At 49.0% G+C, this 26538-nt stretch overlaps 1 protein-coding gene across 2 annotated transcripts in view; it reads left to right on the top strand.

Annotated features, from left to right (window-relative positions):
* LOC142245481 (glucagon receptor-like) overlaps positions 1–26538 on the top strand; it is a 95614-nt gene that overhangs the window by 27696 nt on the left and 41380 nt on the right. For both annotated transcript variants that reach the window (XM_075318213.1, XM_075318212.1), the window contains exon 3: positions 17001–17097. In XM_075318213.1, coding sequence (XP_075174328.1) covers positions 17001–17097 — 97 coding nt within the window. The remainder of the gene's footprint in view (positions 1–17000; positions 17098–26538) is intronic.

Here is a 26538-nt window from a genome sequence, read left to right as displayed (position 1 = left end):
CTGGGGAGGTGGGAGGAGCCACGGACAGCAGACAGAGATAGGGAAGGTCAAGTTTAGTCAGTTCGCTCAGGGAGTGAGAGAGTGAGGAGTGAGCATGTAGTAGGAGGAGGAGAACGAGAGAAAGGAGGGAGGAGGAGGCCTGCTGAGGCAGGCAAGGAGAAAGAAAGAAGAGAAGGAAAGAAAGGGTCGCAGGGCCGCGGGTAGTCCTGTAGGTACCACGAGCTGTCCTTGTTGGGTACCGAAGCCGAGGGCCCAGAGGCGCTACGAGTAGCTGCAGGCTGCGGTGGCCTGGTCCACAGTGACATCGGTGGAGTGATTAGCTGCGACAGGGGACGGTCCCTAGAGACTGGAGGAGTGAAAAGACAATCTCCAGACAGTAAAAACCGAGGCCCAGGGAATTGCAAGCTCCCAGGGCCAGAACCCAGAGCAGACCTTCAGAAAAGGGGTAATCAGCCGACAGGTGACCCCCCAGCCTGGAGGCTGTAATGGAGGCCAAGCCAAAGTCCATCTAACAAAGGCAAGGCTAGTGAAGACAGCAGAGAAAGAGACACTAAGAGAGAGAGGGTACCGGATTTCACACTCTGAATCACCCAGAAGACGGAGGTCCCTGACAGCGGTCCCAGCAGTCCAAAGGTTCTGCCTGCCCTGACAAGAACTGTGAGTAAAAGAACTTGAACTGCACCTCTGAAGTTGCCTCAGTTATTTCATCTGCATAGACACTTACAAGCACCAACTGTGCCCGGGCATTGCTCCACCTGTGGGGAGCAGTACTACCATTGCTGCCATAACATCATCCCGGAGGTCTCACACAGCAGCGGCGGCTTATTAGCCGCATACCACAGGTGGCGTCACGAACACAAACTTTAACTTAAGCCACATACTCTACTGACACCCACCAGGGCCACGGAGCCGGGCCCAGCCACCACTGACTACCACCGGACTAGTCCGGCCCGGCACCGGGTGTCCCATAGCCCTGGGGTGGGCGAGTCAACTTTGGCGTCACGAACAGGATTTCGTGCCCGGTCTAACCGGGTACTGTGCGCCTGAAGAACCGTGTGACAGACTGTGTACTTTACTGAGAAACCGCCGCCATTAGCGCTGCTGAGAGCGGGAAGAAGGGGGGCGTGAAAGAAGAAAGGGCGCGAAGAGAAGCCCCGCCCCCTTGTCCAAGAAAAGCGCGCGAAGCGGTGCCCGCCATAGAAAGCGGAAGAAAAGGAAGCGGCGACCAAATAAGCTGGCCGGCTGGCAGAAAAAGCTTAAACGCCCGACCAACAGATAAAGAACAAGAAAATGTACCTGATACTAAGTGGAGCGGTGCCGGCCGTGATGGGCTGGGCGCCAGTCTGGCGCCAGTTGCTAGTACAGCCTCCGGCCCCGCCTCCGAGAAGGAAAAGGGAGCAGCCGAGTGGCGTGGTCGAGCACTCGAGCAGTGTTCCAGGCAGCATTTCCCAGGTCGGAAGCATGGCGGAGAAGCTGCAGCGAGGTGCACCAGGGACCGGAGGAGAGGATCCCGAGCTGGACCTGTTGAGAGAGGAAGTGCGAGTCCTGGCCAGGAGGCTGAGCAGCGTGGAGGTGGAAGCGGACCGGCAGAGAGAGACACCGCTGATACCGGAAGGCCTGGGCCGGTGGATGGATGCCGCGGAGCAGCAAAAGGGTGAGCTAACTGAAACCCCGATCCGTCCGGACCCATGGCCCCGCCACGCACCCCTGACCGGTCACTTCACCGACCCCCTGGCCTCCCCCGCCGGACCCGCTGACGCCCGATGGGGCACCGGAGGCCTGCCTGAGACCCCCGCAGACGGAGCCTGGGGAGGGGTAAACCCAGAACAACTAGCGGGCCCCCTGCCGAGTCCTCCTGTGAGCCTCCTGGGAATGGCATCCCCGGGAGTGAACTGGGACGCTGCGCCCATAGAAACCAAGGGACTGCAGCGGCCGCTGCGCCCCAAAGAAGTTCCCCTGGCCAACGAGCTGACGTGCCGGAGGCTGGTGGTCGAGTACCAGCGGGAGCGGGAACTCCGGGAAGAGAAAAGAAGGGCCCGAGAAGTCGCCAATCTGGCCTCCAAGGAAGAGGTCAGGAAGGCCCTGAAGGGGGCTGAGTGCCCAGTGAAACGGGGCACTGTAGTCGATTTCCGGCAGAAAGGTGGCTGGGGCTTCATCCGGGAGCCTGGCCTGGGCAAGGATGTGTTTGTAGCACGGAGAGACATTGAGGAGCACCTGCCCAGAGGCCACCCAGGGCGCGATGCCAAGCCGGGCGATGAGGTGGAATATACCCGACTGATGGGGGACCGCGGGTGGTATGCGCCGCATGTGCGCATTGTGCAGGAAGAAGCGGCCCCAGAAGAGCCAGAGTGGCGCCGCACAGCACAAGAGCGCAGCATCTCCCCAAGCAGCAGCGCCACCTCCAGACAGACTCAGGCCGCAGAACATTGCAGCCGGCCTGCAACAGTAACCCAGGAGACGCAGACCAGGATCTCCATGGCGCGCGTGATGCAGGGTGCTCGGCCAAAGCAGGGCCCTAGAGACCACAGCAACAGCCCCCTGCAGACAAGCAGCCCTCTGCAGCAGCGCCGTGCAACGCCTACAGGCAGCCCCACTCCAACCCAGGCTGCAGGACAGCGCAGAAGGTCAGGGACCAGTGCTCAAGGGACCCAGACGATGATCTCATCAGCGTACCTGCTGCCAGGAGCCATGCCGGAGTGGGATCCTGACATCTATCCTAGAGAGTAAGGAAGATGAAGAGCTGCCAAACTGTACATAGCCCCTCATTCTTTTTGAAGAAGTCCCTCGTGTTTTGCCCCTAATTCTTTTCGAAGATGACACCCTTTCCTGCTGTGCTGCCCCTGATTCTTTGTGAAGACATCACCCCCCCCCATGTTATGTGCTACCGGGCCACTGAACTGGAATGTGGGCCCCGGTGGAAATGTATGTGTATGTCCTACCAGGCCATTGGACTTAATGGCTGGTATGTTGTTGATATGTCTTATGTAACCAGGCCATTGGACTTAATGGCTGGTCGAAGATGTCACTTTGTTTGATTGAAACGAACTGTCGGGCTACTGGACTTGTAGTAGCCAAAAATGTAATTAGTTGCACCCGTTGTGCCCCCTACCAGAATTATGGGGGATTTGCTTGAACCGTGCAATGGACTGGAAGTGCACACTTAGAGTTTTCTTTATAAGAAGTTTGCAACGTTCATGATATGTGCCTCCCATAAAGGGAAGAAATGTTTTGCTGTTTTATGTTATTGCATACAAAAATGTTTTTGCAGTTTCTCCACATGTTTTTGTTGTTTTTCAGCCCGAGGACATGCTGGGATTTGCTGTGGGGGAGTGTGGCGCCCCTGAGGCTTCCGTCGCCACAGGTCATTGCACCCCATCTGCGGTGTGATGCCCCATTCTGGGAGAGGAAGAGAGTGAACTCCGGTCCCCTGGTAAATTCACACTTCACCCATTGCTAGGGACACACAGGACCAGGGAAAGTGGCAGGCAACCCTCCCATGCTGCATGCTGAGAGGGGCTGTAAGACCCATCCCTGCTCCCATAGGTTACAGCTTAGCAACTGGGGAGGTGGGAGGAGCCACGGACAGCAGACAGAGATAGGGAAGGTCAAGTTTAGTCAGTTCGCTCAGGGAGTGAGAGAGTGAGGAGTGAGCATGTAGTAGGAGGAGGAGAACGAGAGAAAGGAGGGAGGAGGAGGCCTGCTGGAGGCAGGCAAGGAGAAAGAAAGAAGAGAAGGAAAGAAAGGGTCGCAGGGCCGCGGGTAGTCCTGTAGGTACCACGAGCTGTCCTTGTTGGGTACCGAAGCCGAGGGCCCAGAGGCGCTACGAGTAGCTGCAGGCTGCGGTGGCCTGGTCCACAGTGACATCGGTGGAGTGATTAGCTGCGACAGGGGACGGTCCCTAGAGACTGGAGGAGTGAAAAGACAATCTCCAGACAGTAAAAACCGAGGCCCAGGGAATTGCAAGCTCCCAGGGCCAGAACCCAGAGCAGACCTTCAGAAAAGGGGTAATCAGCCGACAGGTGACCCCCCAGCCTGGAGGCTGTAATGGAGGCCAAGCCAAGTCCATCTAACTAAGGCAAGGCTAGTGAAGACAGCAGAGAAAGAGACACTAAGAGAGAGAGGGTACCGGATTTCACACTCTGAATCACCCAGAAGACGGAGGTCCCTGACAGCGGTCCCAGCAGTCCAAAGGTTCTGCCTGCCCTGACAAGAACTGTGAGTAAAAGAACTTGAACTGCACCTCTGAAGTGGCCTCAGTTATTTCATCTGCATAGACATTTACAAGCACCAACTGTGCCCGGGCATTGCTCCACCTGTGGGGAGCAGTACTACCATTGCTGCCATAACATCATCCCGGAGGTCTCACACAGCAGCGGCGGCTTATTAGCCGCATACCACAGGTGGCGTCACGAACACAAACTTTAACTTAAGCCACATACTCTACTGACACCCACCAGGGCCACGGAGCCGGGCCCAGCCACCACTGACTACCACCGGACTAGTCCGGCCCGGCACCGGGTGTCCCATAGCCCTGGGGTGGGCGAGTCACTTGCTTTGGTTGTACTGAAGTGATATCGGAGGAGACCAGCGATGTCAGCAGAGAGGAATGAGTGATGTGTGTGCTCTTTTCTGCACTGAAGTGATAGAAGAGGAGACCAGCCATGTCAGCAGAGAGGAGAGAGTGATGCGTGCCCTCTATTCTGCACTGAAGTGATAGCCGAGGAGACCAGCGATGTCAACAGAGAATGATGTGTGTACTCTCTTCTGCACCTAAGTGATAGAAGAGGAGACCAGCAATGTCAGCAGAGAGGAGTGCGTAATATGTGTGCTCTCTTCTGCACTAAAGTGATAGCCAAGGAGACCAGTAATGTCAGCAGAGAGGAGAGAGTCATGTGTGCGCTCTCTTCTGCACTGAAGTGATAGCCAAGGAGACCAGCAATGTCAGCAGAGAATGATGTGTGTACTCTCTTCTGCACCTAAGTGATAGAAGAGGAGACCAGCAATGTCAGCAGAGAGGAGAGCGTAATATGTGTGCTCTCTTCTGCACTAAAGTGATAGCCAAGTAGACCAGTGATGTCAGCAGAGGGGAGAGAGTGATGTGTGTACTCTCTTCTGCACTGAAGTGATAGCAGAGCAGACCAGCGATGTCAGCAGAGAGGAGAGAGTGATGCGTGCGCTCTCTTCTGCACTGAAGTGATAGCAGAGCAGACCAGTGATGTCAGCAGAGAGGAGAGAGTGATGCATGCGCTCTCTTCTGCACTGAAGTGATAGCAGAGCAGACCAGTGATGTCAGCAGAGAGGAGAGAGTGATGCATGCGCTCTCTTCTGCACTGAAGTGATAGCAGAGCAGACCAGTGATGTCAGCAGAGAGGAGAGAGTGATGCATGCGCTCTCTTCTGCACTGAAGTGATAGCAGAGCAGACCAGCGATGTCAGCGGAGAGGAGAGAGTGATGCGTGCGCTCTCTTCTGCACTGAAGTGATAGCAGAGCAGACCAGCGATGTCAGCGGAGAGGAGAGAGTGATGTGTGCGCTCTCTTCTGCACTGAAGTGATAGCAGAGCAGACCAGCGATGTCAGCGGAGAGGAGAGAGTGATGTGTGCGCTCTCTTCTGCACTGAAGTGATAGCAGAGCAGACCAGCGATGTCAGCGGAGAGGAGAGAGTGATGCGTGCGCTCTCTTCTGCACTGAAGTGATAGCAGAGCAGACCAGCGATGTCAGCGGAGAGGAGAGAGTGATGTGTGCGCTCTCTTCTGCACTGAAGTGATAGCAGAGCAGACCAGCGATGTCAGCGGAGAGGAGAGAGTGATGTGTGCGCTCTCTTCTGCACTGAAGTGATAGCAGAGCAGACCAGCGATGTCAGCGGAGAGGAGAGAGTGATGCGTGCGCTCTCTTCTGCACTGAAGTGATAGCAGAGCAGACCAGCGATGTCAGCGGAGAGGAGAGAGTGATGCGTGCGCTCTCTTCTGCACTGAAGTGATAGCAGAGCAGACCAGCGATGTCAGCGGAGAGGAGAGAGTGATGTGTGCGCTCTCTTCTGCACTGAAGTGATAGCAGAGCACACCAGCGATGTCAGCAGAGAGGAGAGAGTGATGCGTGCGCTCTCTTCTGCACTGAAGTGATAGCAGAGCAGACCAGCGAAGTCAGCAGAGAGGAGAGAGTGACCTGTGCGCTTTCTCCGGTTGCACTGAAAAGATATTATTGAATAAAGCAGATATAAAAAAAACAGATATACGGAAATACATAGATGGCATTTGGATGAAAATAGAATGATTTTTCATATGCTTGTCTGATTCTGGTCTGACGGAAAACTGCTAAGCTGTAAATAGATGTGTTACAGTGGATGATGAGCGCCTCGTTCTCGGTGACTTGTTGGTTCTCAGCTCAGCAAATATTAGTAGCAAACCGATTGAGAGACAGCGGCCATATGTGCGTAGGTGGCCAACATAGCACGTAACATCGCTCAAGACTCGGACGTATCGTAGATCAGGTAGATGATACAGGACGTCTGTGTATTCTCTTCATCCTGCGCTATATTCAGAATACAAGAACACGATGGCTTCTTCTCTCCTGGGAAATGACCGATGTGGAAAGCAAAGAGGCAGATAATCATCCCGCAAATAGCAAAAAAATAAAAAATGCGCATAATTAAGGCACAAACATGACACCCTCCTACGTTTCCTGACCCCTTCACCTTCGTGAAATAAATTAGATTTCCTCTATGTTCTATCTACGTAAAATGTGCATCGGGTTTAACAGTGGATATAAAAAGTCTAGGCTAAATAGCGTCACATTACGTATGGGGAAGTACCACGCATACGGCAACAGGGAAGGGAAACCCTATGTCTAGGTAAGGGGGAGATTGTGACCCCTGACCAAGCCTTCTGCTGGTCCCTGGCTCCCCTGACCACCCTAGATAGGTTCCACATCTATGCGCCGAACAGGATACCTGACCCTCAATTGGGCCCTAGGTAGGGAATCGATGGGATGAGCACTTAGTCAACCCCATTAATCTCTAAAGAACACACAGGGGAAAGATACATGCACTCCTGGGTGACCCTGAATTGGCCATTAGGTAGGGAACGGATGGGATGAGCGCTTAGTCAACCCCATTAATCTCTAAATAACACACAGGGAAAACACACATGCGATGAGCAGGATACCTGGCCTTGGCTGACCATGAATTGGGCCCTAGGTAGGGAACAGATGGGATGAGCGCTTAGTCAACCCCATTCATCTCTAAAGAACACACATGGAAAACACACATGCACTGAGCGGGGTACCTGGCCCTGGCTGACCCTCAATTGGGCCCTAGGTAGGGAACGGATGGGGTGAGCACTTAGTCAACCCCATTAATCTCTAAAGAACACACAGGGAAAACACACATGCACCGAGCAGGATACATGGCCCTGGCTGACCCTGAATTAGGCCCTAGGTAGGGAACGGATGGGATGAGCACTTAGTCAACCCCATTAATCTCTAAAGAACACACAGGGAAAACACACATGCACCGAGCAGGATACCTAGCCCTGGCTGACCCTGAATTAGGCCCTAGGTAGGGAACGGATGGGATGAGCGCTTAGTCAACCCCATTAATCTCTAAAGAACACACAGGGCAGACACACATGCGCCGAGCAGGATACCTGGCCCTGGCTGACCCTGAATTGGGCCCTAGGTAGGAAACGGATGGGATGAGCGTTAGTCAACCCCACTAAGCTCTAAAGAACACACAGCGAACACAAACAGAGGAAAGTATATGAACAACTTATGTCCAGGATGACTCTGCGAGAGGTACAGCAGCAAACAACAATGTTTCTTCAGATGAATACAAGCCGTCTGCTTGTATACAAGGCCTGTACAGGAATCTAACTCAATCACCAGCAAACACCAAGGGAAAATGTGGGTATTTAAGGACACAAGGGAAAATGGTGATTAACAGCGAAAAGGTGAGGCTATCGGCAGGGTCCTAAAAGGAAAGGGGATTAACCAGAGAAGATACATAGGACACCATTTACACCACAGCAGAAAGAATAGAATGTCAAGGAGCAGTTTGTGCAACCAAACACTGTGACCTTCTACAGCCGGACACCACAGGACTGTCTGTCAACCATGACACACCCCTGACAGGTAGTGAACAACCCCTTTTAAAGTCGAAGTTTTTTTCTACCCCATCTGAGAGCAGCATAATGTAGGGGCAGAAACCCTGATTCCAGCGATGTCTCACTTACTGAGCTGCTTGCTGTCATTTTGATAAAATCCCTGTTTTATCCGCTATAGATCTAGCAGAGCTCGGAATAAATGCTGAGCTGTGTGTAGCCCTGCCCACACCACTGATTGGCAAATTTCTGTGTACACTGTGCCAATCAGTGTTGAGGGCGTGCTTGGACTACCTGTCAGCAGGTTTACTAGTCCTCTAATGATAACATCCAGCAGAGAAAACAGTGATTTTAAAAAATGTAGAGATTCCAGCGATGTGTCACTTACTGAGCTGTTTGCTGTTATTTTGATACAATCAATGTTTTCTCTGCTGCAGATCTAGCAGTTATACTGAGCTCATGAATATGCTGGACTACCTGCAGCACGCTAAGTAGTCCTGTGATGATAATCTCCTGCTGATTAAATAGCACTAAGCACTCCAGTAAGTGACACATCACTGGAATCAGGATCTCTGTCCCTACATTATGCTGCTCTCAGACTAGGTGGCAAAAACTTGGTGGCAGATTCCCTTTAAGTTGTTGGAAGCCTCATGGTTTACATGGACACCATAAATGGTGAAGCCACTTCAATATGAGGAGTAGGAGCCCCATTGACATAAATAAAGATAAACTGCAGTACCTGACATAACAAAGCGAGAATTGCACCATTTGCAAAATAGGATCAAACTCTTTTTCTTCTAATAATACAAAGCCGTGCTCTTTTCATATAGAAAATCACATGGTAGCATTGTGCTGTCAGATTTCTTTCATGGCTTGTTTCTATATAAATTCTTCATATACAAAGGCAAGAGATCAGGTGCGGGCTGTACACAGAGACAGAACACAATGTTCTATGAAGTGCTTGAAGACAAATGTCTGTTTTTTTAATGGCGCAACTAATGCTGGAAACAATACCGCAATATGCAGCCCATATAATATACAAAAATGCCGCTAAATGGAGCCCTTTTAAATTTCGTCGCCATTAATTATACAGTGTCGAAATAATACCGATAAAAAAGAAAAAAAAATCAGCTCACGACAATTCATGGTCATGCGATATTACCTATACTAGGTGCACGAATCCATAAACAATAGAGGCAAATAATAGTGAAAAATCCAACTCCAAAGGAATTAGAAATGAGATAAAAATATATTTTATTTCATGTTCAATAAAAACCACAATATTACACTGTACAAAGGACTGGTAAGAAGTAGTACAGTGTATTCCCCACTAGGTGGCAGCACAGTAGTGAAGGAGAAGCAAAGTGACACTGTAACAGAAAGACAGCTGAAGTGCAGCAGAGTAACTTCAGCAGGCAGTTCACAGACAAGCTGTCAAGGTTGGGAATTTTGGGGAAACCACAAATGGGGTCTCTCAGGGTCACAGAGACGGATTTCAAATCGATCTGCGCAGATATAAAATGAATCAGACAACAATGATCACACCAAGACGTATTCACTGTTTGAGCAAAGCAAGCTTCTGGCTCATGTATTGAAAATCTCATGATTATACAGTCCAACATTTGACCTTGAAACGGAAACAAGGAGTAAAGGCCAGTTTACACACAGAGATAAATCTTCGGCAGATCTGTGGTTGCAGTGAAATTGTGGACAATCAGTGCCAGGTTTGTGGCTGTGTACAAATGGAACAATATGTCCATGATTTCACTGCAACCACAGATCTGCCAAAGATTTATCTGTGTGTGTAAAGTGGCCTTAAGAGATAAAGCCCCAGCTTCACATCCCAGCTGATGAGAACCAACATGTTATGAATACAATCAGTGTGTTATGAATACTTCTTTGTTCATTGCACATTTTGGCTTATTGATCTTGGTTGACACATTCCTGAGCGCACATCTTAACATCATATTATGGCGTCTATGCGATTATCATACAGACATACAGATAATTATGCAACGACATCTGTGCTTTAATTATATACACACACACACACAGAGATTATCTTATTACAGCTGGACAGACGACCTACCACCCAGGCCTTACCCCCACAAAACCACCAGGTGACAATAAAGTAGTCAAACAGTCAGGGTCTAGCTAGGAAAGTCAAGTCACTGCAAAGGGAGGATCAGGTCAGAAAACAGAACCGAGGTCGGATGCCGGGAGATCAGTTATTCAGGGGAGAACATAAAAGGCACAGGGAACAGAAGACAAAACCGGAGGGTGAGGAGACACAAACACAGGAAGGAGGATAAACCAGGATGGGCAAACAAATGACAGGAGTGGGAAGTCAGGGACTGGGATAGACGGTAGACCAGGAAAGGGTACAGGTCAGGGCACGGTAATTAGGAGTCAAATCAAACAGGAAATCTCACCAGAGCCTGTCACAGGCTGCACAGCAAAACTATAACCAGCACTGGAATGCTGGTGCAGAACCTAGATATATGGGATGATGGGAGTTAACCCCTGACATGACCAGGCCGGATCTACGAAACTCTGGAGCGGGGAATACCGGACCAGGATCATGACACACATAAGATGCTATTATTAAGAACCCATCTGTGTTCGAAACGCGTCGGCCCTTTCCTTCTTTTTGTCATTTTTTTTTTCTGATTCAGCTATGTGATATTAATGAAGGAAGAAATAAAATATAATTTAATGATCTATTTCCTTTGGAGCTGGATAACTAATAATACAACCATACAGGGCTGAATTATACCATATAAAGTAGCCAAACAATACCAACATATAGTGCCAAGTTTTTCCTTAATCCATGCCCAAACTATTCTACTATACAGAGCCCAAATATTAATATACAGTGCCAAATAATTCAGTATACAGTGTCAAAATTATTCCACAGTATAGTGCCATTGTGAAACTACTACGGTATATAGTGCCACTATACATTGTCAACATAATATTATTACAAAGAGCCCAAATAATACCTGTGAAAAAAATCCCTCACCATACTACTGCACACACGCAATACTACGGCAGAACTCAAATGATATTACTATACAGTGCCTAAATAGTTATTCGGTATGTTATTTTAAATAATACCACTATACTGTGCTAAAATAATAATACTTTGAAGAGCTTATATAATACTTTTATATTGTACCACAATAAAGTACCAAGTTAAAGCACTATACATGTCACAATGACTTTGAGATAGCCAGGGCTCCTAAGCTGTCCCTCAAGCTAAGGGTCCTTATGTTATCCCTAATATCAGGAATATACCTGATGGTGGAGAGGCCTGAGTCTCCTTCCTGGCCCAGCTCTAATATCAGGGATACTCATGATGGTGGAGAGGCCTCAGTCTCCTTCCTGGCCCAGCTCTAATATCAGGGATACACCTGATGGTGGAGAGGCCTGAGTCTCCTTCCTGGCCCAGCTCTAATATCAGGGATACTCCTGATGGTGGAGAGGCCTGAGTCTCCTTCCTGGCCCAGCTCTAATATCAGGGATACTCCTGATGGTGGAGAGGCCTGAGTCTCCTTCCTGGCCCAGCTCTAATATCAGGGATACACTTGATGGTGGAGAGGCCCGAGTCTCCTTCCTAGCCCTGCTCCTGACCAGCCCTGGTCAGAAGTAATTATGGTGTAGTTAGTGTCAAAGATCAAGGCCGGTGCACATGGCTCAGACTTCTGAGTTCGCACCCTTGATCTCCAGGTGAGCATGAAATTGTCACGATAACTTGGGATAGCGGGGAACTTGGGCTCTTAAGCTGTCCCTCAAGCTAGGAGTCCCTATGTTATCCCTAATATCAGGGATACTCTTGATGGTGGAGAGGACCGAGTCTTCTTCCTGGCCCTGCTCCTGACCAATCCTGATCAGAAGTAATAATGGTGTAGATAGTGTCAAAGATCAGGGCAGGTGCACACGCCCCAACTTCTGAGTTGGTACCCTTAAGGGGTACCTTAGGGGGCCCTATGCAATCTCTATTCTCAGAGATACTCCTGATGGTGGAGCGGCCTGAGTCTCCTTCCTGGCCGTGCTCCTAACCAGTCCTGATCTGATTCCCCGTCCTCCTAGGGAGGGATGGAACAGGACGGAGTGTGATGAAAACAGAGAAAAAGACAGACAAGGGAGTAAACAAAACTCTGTCACACAGCACGCACACAAAGGATAAGACAATAAGAGATTCAGGAGGAAAACAAGAGCAGGAAGGAAGCTATAAAGCAAAAGGGTTAAATTCCACAACCGCACCAAACAAAAAGCACAACTAAACACAACTTTCACCAGAGAGAGTCTGGGACACCACACCTCACAGACCAACACAAAATAAACTATAGCTGGTGTCACGCTCCCCGGGTCCTCGGCTCCCCTCCCCGGGTCCTCAGCTCCGCTCCCCGGCTCACCTGCCACGCTCCCCTCGTCCCAGCCTCCGGTGCCCGTCCTCCATAGGTCCTCTGGTCGCCGATCCCGGCGTCCGACATCTTCCCAGGCCCTGGCCGGCTCTCCTGCGTCCTCCTCGCAGCCTCCTTCCCTGGCTTCTGGCACCCGGGCCGCGCGCATGCGCATTAGGGCACGCGCGCGGTCACTGACCCTTTCTTAAAGGGCCAGCGTCCAGTAACAGGAAATGAGGTTAGTCAGGTTCAGGGTATAAAGGGGGTTCTTGTCCAAGGGGGCGGGGCCTGATCTTCGTGTTCCCTGAGCTAGGAGTCAGGTCTCCTGGTGTTTATGTGCCTGTACTCACCTATCTCTCTTTGTAGAGCCGTACCTGCCTCGCCATCCAGTCTGCCGTATCCCGAACCCCGCACGCTGTCCGTCTGCCATCCGACAGCACCTGCCATCTCGGATCCCTGCGGTGACCCGTCATCTTGCTCCAGAGGTTCCGGACTCCGCCTGATATCATCTCGGCCTCCGAACCTGAGCTACGTCACCAAGACTACCTTCTGTGACTCCGTGGTCCCAGGGACTCCTCCGCTGTCTTCACTTGCACGGACTATCCTGCTGCCCTTCAGTGCTTCAGCTGCCGGACTCCCTACCTCCATCTTAGAGTTCGGTCCAGTGGATCCACCTCCTGGGTCTGCCCGACCGCCCGGCCGTGACAGCTGGCATGGGTAGAAGGATTCCACCAGCATAAATAGGAGGGGAGCAGATGTGATAGATCTCTCCACAACATATGATTAAAGGGGCAAGCAGACTAGCAGAGATTAACTCTTGCTAGCCTGCTTATGAATCAGCACATAGCAGGTCGGCGCCCGAGTCTGCCAGTTTTGATGCCAGACACCAGAGAAACCATCGTGCGGAGTGTCAGAATATTGGCTTAGTGACAAGATATGATGGAATTAGCTCCATTAGAAAAGTAAAACTTTAATTCCTCTTGATTGTTCCTCACGTGATTCTCAGCTACCCACAGAGAAGGAGCAATTAATTCGGGATGAGAAGATTTCTATAATTACATTTATTAATCTTAATGACCTTCCTCTCAAACACAATCACATCTAATGTGACTTGAGATGAGAGAAATAAGAAGGCTGATTGGGCTCTAAAAATATCACGCTGCTCCCTGCGGTATGTTCCTTGCTTCTCTTACTTTTCTCTTCTTGTACTTGTCTACTCATCCACTTGTGGGTCGCACTCCCTTTAACAAATTTTGCATAAATCAGTAGTACTAGCGAGTACAAGAAACTTTGTAATATATCTTAACAGAGAAATATGCTTCTTTCTCCACTTATGAGCCACTTCTTCACTTCCCCCTCTCCTGAACCCAATAATCCTATTATAGTTTCCTATTGAAAACTATACAGACAGGTGGTGAGAGAAGGTCGGAGATGAGTGAGAAAAGCAGAGAATGAGATAAAGACATATATAAATCCTGTTGCCCTTTAATAACTATTTTCTCTCACCCAAAAGCTGTATTCACAGTTACACTGCTCAGTACTGCTGTATAATATCCTCCATGCTGCTGGATTCACAGTTACACTGCTCAGTACTGCTGTATAATATCCTCCATGCTGCTGGATTCACAGTTACACTGCTCAGTACTGCTGTATAATATCCTCCATGCTGCTGGATTCACAGCTACACTGCTCAGTACTGCTGTATAATGTCCTCCATACTGCTGGATACACAGCTACACTGCTCAGTACTGCTGTATAATGTCCTCCATGCTGCTGTATTCACAGCTACACTGCTCAGTACTGCTGTATAATGTCCTCCATGCTGCTGGATTCACAGCTACACTGCTCAGTACTGCTGTATAATGTCCTCCATGCTGCTGGATTCACAGCTACACTGCTCAGTACTGCTGTATAACGTCCTACATGCTTCGATATTCACAGCTACACTGCTCAGTCCTGCTGTGCAATGTCGTCCATACTGCTACTGCCTTTTAGTAAGTGTTTATCTTGCCTAAGAGCTGTATTCACAGCTTCACTTCTCAGTCCTGATGTATAATGTCCTCCATGCTGCTGCTGCTGCCCTTTGGTAGCTGTTTTTTCTTTCCCAAAAGATGTATTCACAGCTACACTGCTCAGTCCTGCTATATGATGTCCTCCATGCTGCTGCTGCCTTTTAATAAGTGTTTTATCTTACCCAAGAGCTGTATTCACAATTACACTGCTCAGTCCTGCTGTACAATGTTGTCCATACTGCTGCTGCCTTTTAGTAAGTATTTTATCTTTACTAAGGACTTTATTCACAACTACACTGCTCAATCCTGCTGTGTAATGCCCTCCATGCTGCTGCTGCCTTGTATGTGTTTTATCTCACCCAAGAGCTGAATTCACAGATACACTGCTCAGTCTTGATGTATAATGTTCTCCATGCTGCTGCCTTTTAGTGAGTGTTTTATCTCACTCAAGAGTTGTATTCACAGCTACACTGTTCAGTTATTCTGTACAATACCCTCCATGCTGCTGCTGCCTTGTAGCATGTGTTTTATCTCACCCAAGAGCTGAATTCACAGATACACTGCTCAGCCTTGATGTATAATGTCCTCCATGCTGCTGCCTTTTAGTAAGTTATTTATCTCAATCAAGAGCTGTATTCACAATTACACTGCTCAGTCCTGCTGTACAATGTTGTCCATACTGCTGCAGCCTTTTAGTAAGTATTTTATCTTTACTAAGGACTGTATTCACAACTACACTGCTCAATCCTGCTGTGTAATGTCCTCCATGCTGCTGCTGCCTTGTATGTGTTTTATCTCACCCAAGAGCTGAATTCACAGATACACTGCTCAGTCTTGATGTATAATGTTCTCCATGCTGCTGCCTTTTAGTAAGTGCTTTTTTTCTCACTCAAGAGTTGTATTCACAGCTACACTGCTCAGTTCTATTTAATGCCCTCCATGCTGCTGCTGCCTTTTAGTAAGGGCTTTATTTCACCCAAGAGCTGTGTTAACAGTTACTCTGCTCAGTGCTACTGTATAATATCCCTAATACTGCAGCAGCCTCTGTATATGTGCTACACGGAAATTAAGACTCCCTCGGATGCTATAAGTCATATAATGGCCAGGAAGTGTTATTCCTCCTGTACACACATGGTAGCAAATTCTGAACAATCATCTCAAATGACTGGGACAATTTAAAGGGATTTTCCGGCTTGTGAGTAATAAAGATTAATGACTGTATAAATGAAAACTTCTGCAACTTTCTAATAGTCACAACCATTTTCCAAATTTTCGCTGCTGGTGAATAAGACTCTCCTGCGAAAAGCTGTATAGTTATTCAACTGAGAAGTGGATATAATTGTATTGTCTAATTGACATCTAATTGCTGAAATACCTAATTCTCACAGCTGAGGGTTTGTTACAGTTGTACCCAGTCTTCACAATTCTCTGGAATTTAAATACAGTGTGTCCACCCATATCCTGTCCACCGCCATTAACTTGAGAACGGCAGCAGCTATAGGCATAGAAGTGATGTCTAGGTATAGTAAAGTAGCCATGCGCTACGCAATGAAACCACCTATAGCGCCACCTGGTGGAAAACAACGGAATTAGCATTTTTATCTCAGAAAACGGAACGAGTTAGAGAAAAAAAGTGAATTACAAAGTTGTAGTTCATCATCAATTCAATACGAATCGACCCCTTGCATACAGAAATGCTATGATTATAACGTGCAAAACTCACAAGGCTGCGGGCGTGAAGCGATACCTCATGGAGACCTTCCTACAAGTCATTGGGTATGGTGGCTGCATGGAGTGGCCTCCACGCTCACCTGACCTGACCCCATTGGACTTCTTTCTGTGAGGTCACATCAAACAGCAGGTGTATGCGACCCCTCCACCAACATTGCAGGACCTACGACCACGTATCACAGATGCTTGTGCAAACGTGTCACCTACCATATTGCACAACGTGCAGCAAGATACAGTATGCTGTGCAGAGGCCAGATGTGCATTGCAGCTGACGGGGGCCGCTGAGCATCAAAGTTAAATGAGCGCCATATGCGTGACCAGCATTCAATGTTTGGGGGGGTCATGGGTTTCATATCATAGCATTTCTGTATTGAAGGTGTCGATTCGTATTGAATTGATGATGCCCTACAACTTTGTAATTCACTTTTTTTCTCTATCTCGTTCCGTTTTCGAGCTAAAAATACTAACTCCGTTGTTTTCCACCAGGTGGCGCTATAGGTGGTTTCATTGCGTAGCACATGGCTACTTTACTATACCGAGACACCACTTCTATGCCTATAGCTGCCGCCGTTCTCAAGTTAATGGTAGTAGATAGGATATGGGTAGACACATTGTATATTAACATTTCTCTGTGCTGACAGTTTGTTACAATGTATTAGTGCAAGCAGACTGTGTGACTCCAGATTGGATACAATTGTAGCAGATCTCCAGATTTCCCCGTTCTCAGATTCTGACTTTTCCGTTTATCTTTTTGCAGAGAGTTGCAGGTAAAGTTCTGGAGAAAACGATTGAAGAATGGATGAGATATAAAGAAGACTGCTATAGATGGATGGAAAGCACGCCGGCTCCCCAAGGTCCTCATCGCCATTGTTACTTGTGGGAGGATAGTCATTGGGAGCATAGCTGTTGTCATTCACGCTATGGCCATTTTCCGTTTTTATTTTTTTTGTTTTTTCCCTAACCTTCTTCCAAGAGCCATAACCTTTTTTATTTTTCCATCAATATATCCATATGAGGGCTTCTTTTTTTGTACTTTTGAGTGACGCCATTCATTCTGCCCCATATTGTACTGTAAAATAAGAAAAAATCCAACTGCGGTGAAATTGCAGAAACAAAGTGCAATTCCACAATGATTTTTTTGAGATTTTTATTTACTTTGTTCACTGCATGGTAAATCTGACCAGGTATTATGATTCCCATAACTTAACTTTTCTGACATTATTAAATTCGTACCATTTTGGGTAGATACAATGTTTTGATCGCCTCTTTACGGCGAAAAAAAAGGTAATTTGGGTTCTTTTCATTTATTTTTTATTACTCTGTTTACCAATCTGAACAATTTAGTTAATACTAGCTGTAGTACCGGTGTTCCCCGGGATAGTAACTATCACTGTTTCTCTCTCAGTCTCTGTCTGTCTGTGTCTATGTCTCTGTCTGTCTGTTGCTATCTCTCTGTCTGTCTCTGTATCAGTCTATCTGTCTCTATTTCTGTGTCTGTCTGTCTCTCTCTTTCCCCCTCTGTCTTGTTCCCCGTATGCCTCTTTCCCCGTATGTCTCTTTCCCCGTCTGTCTCTTTCCCCGTCTGTCTCTTTCCTCGTCTGTCTCTTTCCCCTGTCTCTTTCTCCTTCTGTGTCTTTCCCCTCTGTCTCTTTCCCCATCTGTCTCTTTCACCGTCTTTCTGTCTCTGTCTGTCTCTTTCCCCATCTGTCTCTTTCACCGTCTTTCTGTCTGTCTCTTTCCCCATCTGTCTCTATCTCTCTGTTTCTTTCCCCATCTGTCTATTTCCAGGTCTGTCTCTTTCCCCGTCTGTCTCCCCGTCTCTTTTCCTGTCTCTTTACCTGTCTGTCTTTGTCCATCTCTTTGTCTGTGTCTTTTGCTGTCTGTCTCTTTACCTGTCATCCTGCCTCTGTCTGTCTCTTTCCTTGTCTGTCTCTATCCAGGTCTGTCTCTTTACCCATCTTTCTTTGTCTGTCTCTCTGTCTTTCTCTTTTCCTGTCTGCCTGTCTCTGTCCCTGTCTGCCTGTCTCTGTCTGTCTCTTTACCCATCTGTCTCTTACCCTGTCTGTCTCTTACCCTGTCTGTCTCTTTCCCCGTTTGTCTCTTGACCCATCTGTCTCTTGACCCATCTGTCTCTTGACCCATCTGTCTCTTACCCTGTCTGTCTCTTTCCCGTCTGTCTCTTTCCCGTCTGTCTCTTTCCCCATCTGTCTCTTTCCCCATCTGTCTCTTTCCCCGTCTGTCTCTTTCCCTGGCTGTCTCTTTCCCTGTCTATCTCTGCCTCTTTCCCCATCTGTCTCTGTCTGTCTCTTTCACCGTCTGTCTGTGTCTGTCTGTCTCTCTCTATCCGTCTCACTATCGATATCATATTACCTCACACATAAGCTTTTTATACTATGAATGTCCTTTGTTCCTATAGCAACCAATCACAGCTCCTCCTAATAACCTGTAGTTCCAGGCTCCATTCACTTTAATGGATGCAGGTTTTTTGGAGAGTAACTGTAAAGCGCTGGGTTAAATTTTCCTGTCAAAACATAATCTACGACGTTCCCTGGGTCACTTGAGGCGTCTGTGCAAAATTTCATGATTGTAAATGGGACGGTGCGGTTTCCTTTAGCGGACATACATACATGCATATACAGTATAAATACACACACATACACTCAGTTTTATATATTAAATTTTGATAGATTGGAAATGTTTGAACCAGGCAATACCAATTGTGTATTTTTTTATTATTTTATTTTCAATGGAACAAAAGGGGGTGATTTGAACTTTGTTTTTTATATTTTTTTTACATTTTTTTTTTACTTTTTAAGGTTTTTAGAGTCCGCTTGGGGTACTTGAATTTGCGATCGTGTGATCGCTTGTGCTGTACAGAGCAGGGCACCAGCACCGCTCATTACAGCAGAAATCACGGTCTCCTATGAAGGCCGACTTACAGCCGGCCTTCACAGGAGGATCGTCATGACAAGGGCTTAAATTTAAGTCTTTACAGGAGATTTAGAGCTCTTTATAGAAAAACAAAACTCCACCATTAGTAGGATATACTGCAAAAGGCCTCAGTTCAGCATTTACGCCTAAAAAGCGTAATGAATGATCATAAAACCTTCTTTTTAGGGGGGTATTAATGTTTCTAGTAGATTTGTAAAACAGATTTGTAAAACCAGCGTTATTTATATGGCAGCCTGTGTCTCATTGCTCCAGGGCAGGTGAACTTCCAGATTTTAGTGAGGATCTGTATATGGAAACATTGGTGACCATTGACCCGAAGGGTCACCATGAGGAAATGACCTTGCCTATAGCATCTGTCCACATGTTTATTGCAGGATGTGACGCTGAGCTTGCGATCCATTACCCCTACCAGCTGTGTTTACTTATAGGAGAACCTTGTCCTGAAAACCTATGAGAAATTTTGGATTTAATACCCACCAAACCGCTGTCGCTCTACCGAATCGAATTTAGACAACCATAGGGATCTATAGTGCTGTAAGTTCATTTTAGTAGACCCAAGTTTCCCATAAACCAGTTCCACACATTAAACTGTTGATTCCTGCAATGGTTGGAGTTTAACCGTTTTGACGCTGCGGTCAATAAGGACAACACCATCTAAACGGTTAGTCAGAGTAAGCTTCTCTATCACCCCATTTATCCCCCTTACAATCACAGGGTGCTGATGGGATCTCAAATTAGTTGGGAATGTAATAAAAGCCCTTTTATTAGCTATTATTGTACCCCATCATGGGTATAGAGGAAATTAAAATACACTGCAATATACATGTATTTTAATGTGTTGTACCTAGAATCTGGTAATCACTAGTGATGAGCAAGTACTAAAAAGCTCGGGTGCTCGAGGCTCGGGCCGAGCATCCCAAGATACTCGTGTACTCGGCCCGAGCACCGAGCCCAATGTTATCCTATGGGAGACCCGAGTATTTTTATGAAATGACCCCCGGCAGCATGTAGAAACCCTAAAAATGTCACAAAAGTCTCAGAAGAGTGCTCAAATTACATGGCAACAGCATGGGGAAGACCCCTTGAAGCATTTATCACTCAAAAGTCACAGCTGTGAACAATTTTGTCCGCGTTTTACGCCATTTTTACGGACTCACCAGAAAACCTTCCAAAATAACACCAAAATGAATTTTCATGGCGGAAATGTTAAGGGCACATACCCAATAGTGAGATAGAGCTGGTGTATGTTACTTTTGGAGATTACATGAAAGATTTTACGTGAAAACATTGTGTGGCACTTCGATGTCCCTGAGAAGAGACGTACATGAAGGCCTCTTGAGTCTAATGTGCCCATTTTGAGGAAGTGGGTCTATTGTAGTATAGCCCTTAGGCAGGGCTGCCAAAAATTGGGAGGCTCCACATTGTCCCTGGATAGAGACGTGCATGAGGGCCTGTAACCCTGAAGTGCCCATTGTAAGGAAGTGGGTCTATTTTAGTATAGCTCTTTGGCAGGGCAGCAAAAAATTGGGAGGGTCCACGTTGTCCCTGGATAGAGACGTGCATGAGGGCCTGTAAACCTGAAGTGCCCATTGTAAGGAAGTGGGTCTATTTTAGTATAGCCCTTTGGCAGGGCAGCCAAAAATTGGGAGGCTCCACATTGTCCCTGGATAGAGACGTGCATGAGGGCCTGTAAACCTGAAGTGTCCATTGTCAGGAAGTGGGTCTATTGTAGTATAGCCCTTAGGCAGGGCAGCCAAAAATTGGGAGGCTCCACATTGTCCCTGGATAGAGACGTGCATGAGGGCCTGTAACCCTGAAGTGTCCATTGTCAGGAAGTGGGTCTATTGTAGTATAGCCCTTAGGCAGGGCAGCCAAAAATTGGGAGGCTCCACATTGTCCCTGGATAGAGACAACGTGCATGAGGGCCTCAAAACATTGTTCCCATTGCAAAGGAGCGGGTCTCCTGTCGTTGTAATGTCCATTCTGAAAGAATGGGCGAAAAAATTTACCACTGGGGGTATACCTGAAACAAAGGCCTAACTATTGTAACAGTCATCATGGTGGCGCATGAGGAGAAGGAGGAGCAGTCCAGCGATTATCCAAAGTCCAGAAGTGTGTACCCATGGGTGAGTGGAGGTACATGGCAAATTCCCGTTACAAACTTTAAATTCCGCTGTCATTTGCTGGTGGTGTGGTGAAGTCTGGCCCAATCCAACCCTTGTTCATCTTGATCAGAGTCATCCTGTCAGCATTTTCAGTTGACAGGCGGGTGTGTTTATCTGTAATGATTCCACCTGCGGCACTAAAAACACGCTCTGACAAAACGCTAGCGGCAGGGCAGGCCAGGACTTCCAAGGCGTAGAGAGCCAATTCATGCCACGTGTCCAGCTTGGATACCCATTAATTGTAAGGCACAGAGGAATGTCGGAGTACAGTTGTTTGATCTGCAAGGTACTCCTTTGAGCATCTGGGCAAACTTAGGATTTCTTGTGGCACTACCCCGCACCTCAGGGGCTGTGGTACGTGAGGGGCTGAGAAAACTGTCCCACATCTTAAAGACTGTTCCCCTACCTCTGGCGGATTGGACTTGTGCCTCTCTCGGCTGTACGCCTTGGTTGTCCACTGATTCCTGACCTATGCCGCTAGCGTTTTGTGAGGGGAATGCTTTGCCTACTTCCGTGACTATGGCCTTCCGGAACTGCTGCATTTTGGCTGACCTCTCCGCCTCGGGAATAAAAGACATAAAGTTCTCCTTGTAGCGTGGGTCTAACAGTGTTACCAACCAGTAATGATTGTCGGCCAAGATGTTCTTAATTCGAGGGTCACGAGACAGGCAGCTTACCATAAAGTCAGCCATGTGCGCCAGACTCTTAACAGCCAGTACTTCAGTATCCTGACCAACACGATGACTGAACATGCTGTCCTCCTCCTCCTCCTCCTCCTCATCTACCCTGTCCTCTGGCCAGCCACGCTGAACCGAGGATATGACTGGTGTGCATGTCATATCCTCAATTTGGCCGGAGAGTTGCTCCATGTCTTCATCCTCCTCCTCGTCATAGTCCTCCACTGCACGTTGTGATGAGACGAGGCTGGGCTGTGTGTTATCACCCACACCCACTACTGTTTCTTGCTCCAACTCATCGCTCTCCGCCTGCAATGCATCATGTTTGTTTTTGAGCAGAGACCGTTTTAGAAGGCAGAGAAGCGGTATGGTGACGCTAATAATGGTGTCATCGCCGCTCACCATCTTGGTGGAGTCCTCAAAGTTTTGGAGGATGGTACATAGGTCGGACATCCATCTCCACTCCTCAGGTGTTATGTGTGGAGTTTGACCCATTTCCCGACGGCTTAGGTGATGCAGGTACTCAACAACTGCCCTCTTCTGCTCACATATCCTGACCAACATGTGCAGAGTTGAATTCCAACGCGTGGGGACATCACACAGCAGTCTGTGAGCCGGAAGATGCAAACGGCGCTGAAAGCCGGCAAGGCCAGCTGAAGCAGTAGGTGACTTTCGAAAATGTGCAGACAGGCGGCGAACTTTTACCAGCAGATCAGACAGCTCTGGGTATGACTTTAGAAACCGCTGAACCACGAGGTTGAGCACATGGGCCACGCATGGAACATGTGTCAGCTGGCCTCGCCTCAAAGCCGCCACCAGGTTCCGGCCATTGTCACACATGACCTTTCCTGGCTTTAGGTTCAGAGGTGTGAGCCAGTGATCTGCATGCTGTTTCAGAGCTGTCCACACCTCTTCTGCATTGTGGGGTTTGTCACCTATGCAGATTAGCTTCAGCACAGCCTGTTGCCGCTTCGCCGAGGCAGTGCTGCAGTGCTTCCAGCTTGGGACTGGTGTGGAGGGTAAAGTGGATGAGGATGCGCAGGAGGAGGAGGAGGCTGAAGAGCATGACATTCCGGAGCTGTAGAGTGTGGGTGAAACCCTGACTGAGGTAGGGCCTGCAAACCTTGGTGTGTGAAGGACGTGTTCCGTCCCTCGCTCAGACTGGGTCCCAGCTTCCACAATATTAACCCAGTGTGCCGTCAACGAGATGTAGCGGCCTTGCCCACAAGCACTTGTCCACGTGTCTGTGGTTAGGTGGACTTTGGGTGAAACAGCGTTGTTCAGGGCACGTGTGATGTTTTGTGACACGTGGTTATGCAATGCGGGGACGGCACACCGGGAGAAATAGTGGCGGCTGGGGACCGAGTAACATGGGACAGCTGCCGCCATCAGGTCGCGGAATGCTTCTGTCTCCACCAGCCTAAAAGGCAACATTTCCAGCGCAAGCAGTCGCGAAATGTTAGCATTTAGAACTGTGGCATGTGGGGCGTTGGCAGTGTATTTGCGCCTGCGTTCAAAGGTTTGCTGAATGGATAACTGAACGCTGCGCTGGGACAAGGACGTGCTTGATGATGGTGTTCTTTTTGCGTAGGCAACTGCAGGTGCAGGACCGGAGGAGGCTTGTTCGCGGGCAGCATGGACAGGGGATTGGCTCGCATGCACAACAAGCGAAGACGTAGCAGTGACATCAGCAAGCACTGCTCCTCGACTCTGTTGTACTTCCCACAAAGTCGGGTGCTTGGCTGACATGTGCCTGATCATGCTGGTGGTGGTCAGGCTGCTAGTTTTGGTACCCCTGCTGATGCTGGCACGGCAGGTGTTGCAAATGGCCTTTTTAGAATCATCTGGATCCAACTTAAAAAACTGCCAGACTCGGGAAGACCTAACATTTGTACAGGCACCTTGTGTCGTGTTGTTGTTCCGGGGAACGGTTGCCTGACTTCTGCCTGGAGCCACCACCCTGCTTCTTACTGCCTGTTGGGATGCTACGCCTCCCTCCCCCTGTGCACTGCTGTCCTCGCTCTGCATATCCTCCTGCCAGGTTGGGTCAGTTACTGGATCATCCACCACGTCGTCTTCCTCTTCCGCACCCTGCTCCTCCTCCTGACTTCCTGACAATTGTGTCTCATCATCGTCCACCCCTTGTTGAGACACGTTGCCAACTTCGTGAGAACGTGGCTGCTCAAATATTTGGCCATCTGTACAGACGATCTCCTCATGACCCACTTCAACATGAGCTGGCGAGAGGCCAGAATGTGCGAATGGAAACGTGAACAGCTCTTCCGAGTGTCCAAGTGTGGGATCATTAATGTCCGAGGACGTGTACTCAGCCTGGTGGTAGGAAGGAGGATCAGGTTCTGAAATGTGCGGTGCAGTATCACGGCTACTGACACTTGACCGTGTGGAAGACAGAGTGTTTGTGGTGGTGCCAATCTGACTGGAAGCATTATCCGCTATCCAACTAACAACCTGTTGACACTGGTCTTGGTTCAAGAGCGGTGTACTGCGGCGGTCCCCGAGAATTTGGGACAGGACGTGCGAGCGACTAGATGTGGCCCTTTGTTGTGGCGAAATTAGAGCTTGCCCACGACCTCGGCCCCTGCCTGCACCACCATCACGTCCACTTCCTTGTTCCTTGCCAACGGCCTTGCGCATTTTGCAATGCTGTGCTGACGTGTAGTCACTAGACTTGTGCGTTATATCCACGTTTGTGCAAATCGTGTGTGAAGCCCCACCGGTGTTGTGTCGGTGCATACCTTCAGGGACTCCACGTAGCTGGTGCTGGTCACAGGTAGGGAATCTTCGGTTTTGATCGTGACGCCACTCTCAGTATTGCGGTCAGTGGGGACCGCCACTGCAGGTTAGGGGTGCCTGGGGCTGATGATATGTGCAGTCAGATGTAGTAGCCTCCTGAGAGTGAGGCAAGCCCCAGGGCCCGGTGTAGATGCGTAGTACTACAAGTCGCAGAATGACCACACAGGCAGAGTGTCTTTCAGGGTTTTTACTCACATTTGATGGCAGGGTGAGTAACCCGGGCGTAGCTGGGACGAACCAGGTGGAACCAGGTATCCTTCAGGCTGACTTTATGAGGGTGACTACTGACTCGCCTTCCTTAGCCCTTAGTGGTTTGGGGTAACCCCGACTTTGAGTCCCTATGGGGGTCACCCAGGGAAGATGCTCCAAGCCTCTCTCCCCTTCTTGTTCGCCGTGTGCTTGTTCCCCGGACCAGGCCACTCCAGCTGCTTGCCTCCTATGACCTATGGGCCCTAACTTGTGGTTACGTGGCTGCGGCTTTTGTAGTGTTGTGGTGTGGGCTTTAAGAGCCCCACACCGGCAGGTTTAGCAGAAGAAAGTTGAATCTATCCCCGCTTCGGGATCTGCCGCCCGGTTGGGCCTGGTGCTCTCTAGCAGTCTCCTTACTTCCCACTCCGTTGCACTCCCTAGCTGAAGCTGGCTTTCAGGCAGCACTCCTAGTTGACCGTTCTCCCCCGTCAATAGCCACTGCGCGGACGCTGTCAGATTGCACAGCTCCAGGGATCTGCTCCTCACTTGAGCTCCCTGGACTCTACACTGAACTGGCTCACTGCTCCTCCTCTCCTGTTCTTGCCTACGCCACCTAGCAACCAGACTCTCCACCACACCCCTTGAGAGGAGATGGAGGCTCTACCCCCTCCACTATTCCAGTGAAGGTGAAGGCTTGCCCCCTCCTGGGATCCCCAGGGGTCCTCTCAAAGGTACATGTGTGAGACCTGATCACTATGCGCCTGTGTTCCACACCCCTGTCAGCCTTCTGGATTACCTGTATTGTACTGTCCCCAGCATGGGTGCAGTACTCAGTGGTGCCTGACCAGGTCAGGGGCGCCACATTCCCCCTTAGTTATCACCAGCACGTCCTCGGGCTGCAAGACAACATTTTAAAATGCATAAAACATTAAAACATGGTAAAACATTTTAAGATCACCAGTTATCATACATCACCACCCTCCACCCACAAGTCCGTTAACCCACCCAAAACCCTCTCAGGAGGCAGGTCACCGGTCCTGTTGGTAACCAGGTCTGGGCCATCCGTTTCCCCAGACCTTTCCTCCAATCTTCCTCTCCCGTTGGCCGCGGCTTCAGCCACTTCTGGCAGGATGTAGAGGCGGCTTTCATGGGCTGGTGGTTTCAGGGTATACCTGGCCTGGTGGATCCGCGCCTTCAGCCTCTTCTGGCAGGATGCAGAGGCGGCCTCCACAGTTGGTGCTGACCAGGTACCCTCTTTGTGGTGGTGAGCCAAGGCCCCATAAACAGGCGTGCTCTCTGGTCGCAGGTGAGCCAAGGCCCTTTTCTACGGACGGGCCCCCCTGGTTGCAGACGAGCCAAGCCCCTAAACAGGCTGGCCCTGGTGGTGGTGCCACTGGTGTAACTATTTACACTGCGAGAGTTTGTGGCTATAGCAAGTTCATAGCCTTAAAGTTTATTTCTCACAATAGTTTTTGTGGGCGCATTTCTTAAACGTTGC

The sequence above is a fragment of the Anomaloglossus baeobatrachus genome, chromosome 7 (assembly GCF_048569485.1).
Source record: "Anomaloglossus baeobatrachus isolate aAnoBae1 chromosome 7, aAnoBae1.hap1, whole genome shotgun sequence".
Classification (NCBI taxonomy): Eukaryota; Metazoa; Chordata; class Amphibia; order Anura; family Aromobatidae; genus Anomaloglossus; species Anomaloglossus baeobatrachus.
This window is presented reverse-complemented; position numbering and strand designations above follow the sequence as displayed.